Genomic DNA, 8,758 nt, shown 5'->3' with positions numbered 1-8,758 from the left:
AGAGACCACAGAAGCGGGAGCTTTACCGCAGAAGTGGCCCCGCATCTGCGAAAGGTTAATCGTAGATGCGAAAGATAGGCTTTAAGTGAGAAAGTCGCAGATGCAACCATTGTTCCGCAAAAGCGGGACCGCAGATGCGGTAACAGTTGGGCAGAAATATAAAATTTCGAGGGTTTAGTTTCAAAAGTTGTAAATTTGATTTGGAGCTCGGGAGAGGGCAATTTTGAGAGGAAATTGAAGAGGATATCAGTGGGTAACAATTCTTTAACCCTTTCTAGTTATATTCCATCAATCTATAGTTAGCTTCATCATTTAATTTCGGATTGGAGATGAAAATTGGGGAAAAGTTGGAAGAAAGTTCTTAGACCTAGAATTCGACTTTTGACTAGGAATTTGACCTTAGATTTGGAGAATTTTGGTATGCATGAACTCTTGAGAGTATGCGGATTCTGAAAATATAAATTTTACCCGATTCCGAGACGTGTGCCAGAGGGGCATTTGGGTCATTTTACCTAATTTTGCGTATTAGCTTAGAATTTCTTTGTAGAATCAGTTACTTGAAGTGTTATTTACATTATCAAATTGAATTGAATAGATTTGGGCCATTTGGAGTTGAGTACTCGTGGCCAGAACGTGGTTTCGAGTTTATTTTGAGCCGGTTCGAGGTAAGTGGTTTGCCTAACCTTGTGGGGGGCCTTCCCCTTAAGATTTGGTATTACTGTTAATTGAAATGCCTTGTACGTGAGGTGACGAATGCGTACTTGTGCTAATTGTTGAAAATCTGGTTTTCATTTAGTAATTACTAGTATGGTTCTTTTCCTGTTCATATTACCTGCATTTAAAGCCTGTTGTGAGCTTAGGAAAGCATGTCTAAGTGTTCTAATTGCCTTATTTGCTCAAACTGCTTTACCTGAAGTCCGTGCAGCATGCTAGGCTAGAATTACTTGTTTGCCTAGATATGAAATTGACAGTTCTGAATATTTTCCTGATGTTGCTGTGTAATTACATTTGGGACTACGGATGTGGGATTCCGATAGATTCCCCTTGTCTGTTTATTTGGGACTACGGATGTGAGATTCTGGTAGATTCCCCTTATCTGTTTAATTGGGACTACGGATGTGGGATTCCGGTAGATACCCCTGAACAGTTATATGGAACTACGGGATTGTACCCGGTAGATTCCCCCAGTAGTGGGTATTTATATTTGGGACTACGGATCGGGATTCCGATAGATCCCCACGCACTGATAGTTGGACTATGGGACAGTATCATGGGAGATCCACTAGATAGATGTAATTGGGACTACAGGACGGTATCCTGGAAGGTACCCTGGTTATTATCTCTGTGTTGAGTTGTATTTCCTTTCCGTGATTATTTTGTCTCTGTTCTAGTTGTTGTTGTTCTTTCTATTCTATATTATTTCTTACTGTTGCACTTAATTATACTGTCTTATTCTACACTGTTATACCTTATATTTTATTTAACCTCAGTAGGGCCCTGACCTTCCTCGTCACTACCCGACCGAGGTTAGGCTTGGCACTTACTGAGTACCGTTGTGGTGTACTCATGCCCCTTCTGTGCATGTTTTTCATGTACAGATCCAGGTACTTTCACTCTGTCTTATCATCCTTGAGGCGAGGTGCTTCTGTAGAGACTTTGAGGTATATCTGCCACATCCGCAGACCGAGGAGTCCCTTTCTATCTTTCTGTAATAGTATAGCCCTTTAGTATTCCCCTTTTGGTTAGACATTTCTGGAGTTAGAGCTTCTTGTGTATCTTTTAGCTTGTGATTCATGGGTTTCCGGGTTTTGGAAAAATGTATTGGTTTTAAGAGTTAATATTGTATATGCGAGCGTCACTTTTAAATGTTGTTTTATTACTCTATTTCTGTTTTAAATTATTTTCTTCCGCAAATTTGGTTTATGTTCTGCATTTTAGGCTTACCTAGTCGTAGAGACTAGGTGTCGTTACGATGGTTCACGGAGGGCGAACCGGGGTCGTGACAAGAAATTACCTATGCTAATGTAAGAATAACTGGACTCGGAGGACCCGGTCGGATCTTGAATGGATTAAGTCCGGTTTGAAAACAAATCAAACCCACATGAAACAATTGCACTTGTCAAAAGCAATTGACTCATGTAGGTTTGAGCCATTAAAACTTAGTGTAGCCTTTTAGTTTTTTTTTCTTTCCAGAATTTTGATCTGAAATTCCTTGAATTTAAGAAGTCTTTTGGGCAAACCAGTGGGGTATTAGGGGTGAGGGGAGTGGGGAGATGGCCTGGTGAGGTTTTGGGGTGATTTGGGTGAACTAGGGTTTTGGGGTTGAATTTTAGAGCTGAAATTTAGGGAATTTGAGGGTGTTTTTGGGGAAATAGATGATGGATTTAGGGAGATGAGGGGACAGGGGTTGTATGGTATCGATTTGGGGAGGTTTGGAGCACCGGAACCTCCGTGAGGCGATTTCCGGTGGTGGTTATCGGCGGAGGATTTTAGGGCGGCGGTTTCTAGGGTTTGGTTAGAGAAGATGAGAATGAGAGGGGTCTGAAGGGTATAGGGGAGGCGTTCGGACAGTTATAAAGGGGGAAGTGGTCAGTTCCCATACGTTCGATCAAAAGAGATCAACAGATGGGATTTGGTGGTCACAAAATGGGGTCGTGTGGTGCAGTGGGGGGAGCTTGGACCGGGTGGCTTGGTTTGGGCCTGGGTCGGAGGGAATTTGGGCTTAATATGAATTTGACCAAATCAAACTTAAACCAGCCTTCTTTTTTAATCCTTTTTTCTTTTTTTCTTTTTTTTATTTTCCTTAATTAATAAAAATCCTAAATTAAATCTTAAATTAATATAATTTGTAAAATTAATCTAATTATCTAATTATAATATTTATAACAATTACTTGATCCTAAATTAAAAGAGAAAAATCACTAATCTAAGAATTAAAAATAAAAAATGTAAAAATGAGCCATTTTTTGTGATTTTTATTTTTAATAAAAAAAATAATTAACTAATTAATCCTAAAAATATAAAAACAAAATCTAAATGCAAGCATGATATTTTTTGATATTTTTTATGATTTTAGCAAAAGTAAACATGCACATAAATGCAAACAAGTAACGAAATATCCTACAAAAATCCTATAAAATGGAAAATAATTGAAAAAAATCTATTTTCTTTGATTTTATAGGAGTATTTCATATAGGAAAAAAAATCACATGCTCACAACAAGATGTCAAGTGATTAGGGTTCATGAATTGGGACTGTGATCTATGATTATGAGGTTTGGTACCTCGTGAGAATTCTTGAAAAAATCTGGTGTGAAAGCGGTTATTCTTATTGAGTTGTTAATTATTTTCCTTCATTTGGTTTCACTGGACTAATACTATGTTCAGATTAATCTACGGCGTTATTACCTGTTTTTTTCATGTTTCTATTTGTTGCTCTTAGTTTCCTATTACAAGCATTGTTTTGTTCTTGTTATCATGCTTAGCCCTGTATTGACATTTTCCTCTGCTAGTTCACATTTATATTTGTTCAGATTGTTTAGTTCAGTAGGTGTCTTGATTGTCCCTTGTCACTACTTCACCGAGGTTAGTCTTGAATTTTGATTCTTATTGGGTACCGTTGTGGTGTACTCATGCTACGCTTTCTGCATATCTTTTTGTGCAGATTCAGGTACCTCGGATGTTTATCGGTCATTAGCTAGTTGATCGGCCATTTCTATGGAGACTCAAGGTAAACCTGATGTTGCTTTCGCAGGTCTCGAAGTCACCTTCTGAAATTTTACCTTGTACTTTTATTTTTATTTCGGAGCAGTTCTACTTAGGAATTTTTTATCAAACTCAGTAGAGCTTATGACTTGTACTACCGGTTATGGGATTGTAAGCTTGTATAGAAATTGCTATTTCATAGTTATTAGTTGCTCGTTGAATTTTGCTATTAACTCAGTAAGTGTTAGGCTTACCTTGTCTTAGAGACTAGGTGCCATCGCAACATCCTACGGAGGAAGATTGGGGTCGTGACACTACCATTGAACTTGCTCATCCCTAGATACTCAATTAAAATAAATTTTCAAAATACTCAATTACTGGAAAATATCAAGCACGTTGTTCACCCGCATACTTTCAAGTTTCTCATCATCATCTCTTTAATGAATAGTCATTGACAGCCATTAAAAAGTTTCAAATCTTTGAATTGAAAAAATTGAATTCTGCAAATTTGGTATTTGTTTAGATTGGATGTTGTTGTAAATAATTGAGAATATTTTTTGAAATTTATATCTCAACTTTGAGAGAACTTGATAAAGATTTGAGGTGATTTTAGTTAAAATTTCATATTGAAATTCGAAGAAGAAGACATAAATAAATTGTATATATTTGTATGTCGGGTATAGAAAAGACATACAAAATATCTGTAACTAACATAATTATATACAGGTTGTATATAAAATATATTTGATAACTAACATAGGGTTCGCACACTAGGGTTGGATCACACCCCTAGTAGATATCTAGCTACTCATAGTAGAAATGGAAGAAAATAAAGAAGAAACACTAATTAAGGCCATAATATAAAATTAAAATGATAAACTAATGTATTTTTAACCCAAATTTATCACAAATTACCAAAAATGGTAAACTACAACGGCTACAACTAAAACAATTACAAAACTTGACCTAAAAAAATGATTCCCATTTATTTATAGTTACCCAAAATTCGCTAACAAAAATTCCCTTCGGGAAGTTCTACGGCTGCACAATTCCATGTGTGGTCCACACTTTGCTCGAGTCTGCAGGTTGAGGGATTTTTGCAGCCGCACAATTTGATCTACGGCGGCACTTCAGCTTCTACGGCCGCACAATTCCATGTGTGGTCCGCACTTCTAGCAAGATTTCAGTCTTGGATGTTTTGCACACTCTCTGAACTTTTTGAATTCTTGTTAGTGTGACCATGTTCTGCGGTCGCACAAATTGTGTGTGGTCCTCATTTCTCTTCAATCAACTTCTAAGCTTCAACATCAGATCTGTGGCCGCAGAGAGAATTCTGTGGTTCGCGTTTTCTTCTGCGGTTGCAAAAATATTTTTGTGGATTGCACTTTTGGTATGTTGTGCCCCTTCTTGCCTTATGAGTCGGAACACTCTTTTTGAGTTAGATTTCTTCATTAGATTCCAAATCTCCAACATTCCTGTAATTTGCGTACTTTCATTAGTTTTGGGAACATAAATCAACACTTTCGGACTAAAACTAAAGTAAACAAGTACTAATAAGTGGTTAAAATTCACACTTATCAACTCCTCTAAACTTAAGTCTTTGCTCGTCCTGAAGCAAATAGATTAGTGCCCACCTCCTCTGACTAAAAGGTCATTTCAGAGAGTCAATGGTAAGCCATTCATACTCAGTTGGGACCAACAATTACCCACACTACTCATGCATTATCAATAAGATGACAAATCACATATCATGCCCATATAGTTCTAATGTAATATTTGAGCTTCAAGAATTGACTTTACTCATCAAGGACTCTTGTTCATCATGTAGATCATGGTGGACCCCAAACTCTTCCTCCTCTACCTTCCATTTGCTAAGCTCACTTCAAAAGTTAGCACTCAATCTTTAGATCAATGAAAGGTTCACTTTTCTCTCACAAAAGAATGTCAAAAATATGGCTTCAAGTACCATAGGCTTGCCCCTCATGTATATCACCACTAATGTAAGCTCACTCGGTTCAAAATCAAGTAGGACTTCTTTCGAATTGTAATGAAGGCTTTTGGATTGGGGTAGGATATCATATGGGTAAGTGGTTACACCCTTCCGCAAGCACTCCACATTTTCATTTCGTGGCTCTCATTTACCAATTCTTAAAAATATTCTCTTTTTCTTGGGAGTTAGAGAGTTTTGACATCACTCTTTCTTGTTCATTTTATTCTTTTTCTCCCTTGATGCTCATGTTAGGGATAATTACCTCTTTTTGATTCCATCAACCCTTCCTTTTATTCTCTTTCTTGCATTTTCTTTTTGTTCTTTTTCTTTTCTTGCCTTCTCTTTTCATAGAGATCATTTCTTTTTTCTTTTTAGTGCCTTGATCTTTAAAATTCCTCACTCTCTCCCAAACTTATGCTTTACATGAAAAAAAAATCCATGCTCAAAGGATTAAAAATCATGATCTACCCTAGTAGGATTTCAACTCCACTAAACTGAGCAAACTTCAAATTACAACCTATTTCAATCTAGGAATTAAATTCTTGATCTCTCAACGTACCCCTTATAATAACTCTATTGTAATTACTTTGCAATAATTATATTATAAAGCAACACTCTTGACTAACTCTAGTCAAACAACCAAAACAATAATGGTTAAATGAAGTCCTACAAAATACTTCTAAAAAGCCATGTAGGAATGCAAGTAAAGAACAAAAGACAAAGACACAATAAACTTAAGGACTCAAGACATCTTTTGTGTTGGGATCTGGTCCTTGGTTTGTAGCAGCTTTGTTCTTGAGAGCGCCGGGATGAAACAGTGGCGGCTAGCACTTGAATGATAGGTTTTTCAGATTATCAAGTGTTAGGCCAAACCTTGTATAATGTTGTTTATATATGTGAGAGTATGTGTGAAGAGATAGGGACATTACAACTTTTGGTTTGGCCTCTACCAGTAGCGGTTGTGCCGATGCACTGCTGTCGGTCGGTACAGTGAAACAACTTTTACAACTATAGAGTTGATTGTACGACAGTGGAGGAACTGATCCCATCTGTCCCCTTATTTATTTCCTTATCTAGTTTCTTGAGAATTTGGCCAGACAACTGAGCATGTCTCAATAGGCGCAAAGGAACTAATTGTATTTGGTTCCTCCACGAAGTTTGACAAATCATCAAAACCGTAATCGCATAACTTATCAATTATGTTGTACGCTATCATGTCATATGTATGAAGCTTTTTACCAAGTTATATGGTGAAGATGACGAGTGATAAAGATGATGAGTGAAACGATCAAGGGTATGATAGAAGGAAAAAAAAGTTGAAAAAAATAAACAATGAGAAAATAAAAAAGATAGGATGTAATAGTGCTCTCAAACAAAAACATAAAATTAACGAGGACGTAAAGGTTGTTAACGAAATGAGGCCTAACCCTATCCAAATGGAAAAGGGAATTGATCGTGTTGTCAATAATTCAAAGAGTACATATGGTACATTTTATCCAAATGACATGACTTATAAAACACGATTACAAAACTTTATTCAAGAGAAATGGGCTAGAATTCATCTCGTGTCTCACTAATATTAAACATGTAACATTATTTTCTCCAATCTCCTACTGCGGAAGCTATATCACCTGAAACGCAAGAAATACAGCATGAAGCATTAGTATTTGGCACCCTAACCAGCTATGACAGATCCAAGATTTGGATATTCTGTATTATGAGCTGAAAAAACTGAGTTCTGAAATAAATATATTTAGCGCTACTTATACTTCTTTTTTTCTTTACATATACATAGATGTATAAGATTCGTTGGCGTCTGCTGAAGCACGACCCTATTATGTATCTGCCACTGACTCTACCAACAAATAAGGAAAAGAAATTGACAAAGAAGAAAAAGGTAGAGTGCTTACTTGCACTTTCTTACATGTATTGGTAACATCACAATAAGCCTCAAGAGTAATTAAAGCTTGATTGTCTAACTGCTCGGCATAACGATGGCAGGAACAGCTACGGCCAATAGTACTCTTGAATGTTGGGCAACACTCATCTATGGAGGTTGTGTTTGTCATGCAAGTCTTTATCTTTGCTTTATCCCCAGAACAACAGCTCCGTTGTGGTCGTGGACCACGTGGACGTGGTCGTGGATGAGGACGAGGGCATCGCCTCGTGACGGAGGAGGTGGAATCGGCGTCCTCTGTCATGTCTTCTTGCTGGTAGGTTTACATTGCCAGTATATAAAAATTAAACTAAAAAGTAAGAGAGGCAACCTACTATAATAGGTTGAAATACATTAATTTACCGTATATATATATATAAATTAAATCCTTCTAAAAAATCTACCAATAACTAACCTTTTCACACATGCATGGATTCTTGACATCACAATAACTAGCAAGAGTAATCAAAGCTTGGTTATCTAAGTAATTGGCATAACGATAGCAGGGACATTTACGACCAAGTATGCTCTTAAATGTTGGGCAGCAATCGTCTATGGAAGTTGTATTTGTCATGCATTTTTTCAGCTTATGTTTGTCACTATCACAACAGCGGGGGAATGGCCACGACCTACTGACCGAGGAGACTATCTCCGTGTCGGTAGTGGCCTCTTCTGTCGCCAATGCTTGGTGGCTGCAAAATAAAGTTGCAGCCACTAAAAACATGAGCAACACTAACTTTTTGCTCATTCTTGTGCTTCTTTTTCCTATTATATATCAATATTCAAGAGAATGCTTTTTGTTGAAATGAAAAGGTCGAAACCCTCTTATATAATTCGATCGAGAATGAATAATACTATAAAATTAATTAGAATTTATATCGCACATAGAAATGCTTAAGTCGTGTTCTTCTGTAAAATAAAAATGATTGGGGTTAGGAATCACGCTTCCCTATTTTAGATCTGGATCTAACAATTAATTAGTCCATACATTTTTCTACTATATTCAATTGATCAAGCAAATCAAATGCAGATAACTAAAAGAGATTCTCTTAATAGATGGTCAAAAGTGGCGTATTAATAGCATCAGTTGTTTTATGTGCATCTTTTCATTCTTTTACAGTTTCTAAT

At 36.8% G+C, this 8,758-nt stretch overlaps 1 protein-coding gene across 1 annotated transcript; it reads right to left on the bottom strand.

Moving 5' to 3' along the window:
• Window positions 1-7,110: 7,110 nt before the first annotated feature.
• Window positions 7,111-8,448, bottom strand: LOC104230667 (uncharacterized). The gene is made up of 3 exons (XM_009783539.2): window positions 8,046-8,448; window positions 7,605-7,904; window positions 7,111-7,325 (listed from the first exon to the last, which is right to left on the bottom strand). Exons 1-3 carry the CDS (start codon window positions 8,376-8,378, stop codon window positions 7,317-7,319), a joined length of 642 nt encoding a protein of 213 aa, XP_009781841.1. The 5' UTR covers window positions 8,379-8,448; the 3' UTR covers window positions 7,111-7,316.
• Window positions 8,449-8,758: the final 310 nt, after the last annotated feature.

The sequence above is a fragment of the Nicotiana sylvestris genome, chromosome 8 (genome assembly GCF_000393655.2).
Source record: "Nicotiana sylvestris chromosome 8, ASM39365v2, whole genome shotgun sequence".
Classification (NCBI taxonomy): domain Eukaryota; kingdom Viridiplantae; phylum Streptophyta; class Magnoliopsida; order Solanales; family Solanaceae; genus Nicotiana; species Nicotiana sylvestris.
Note: the sequence above shows the minus strand (reverse complement) of the source record. Positions and strands in the feature narration are given on the sequence as shown.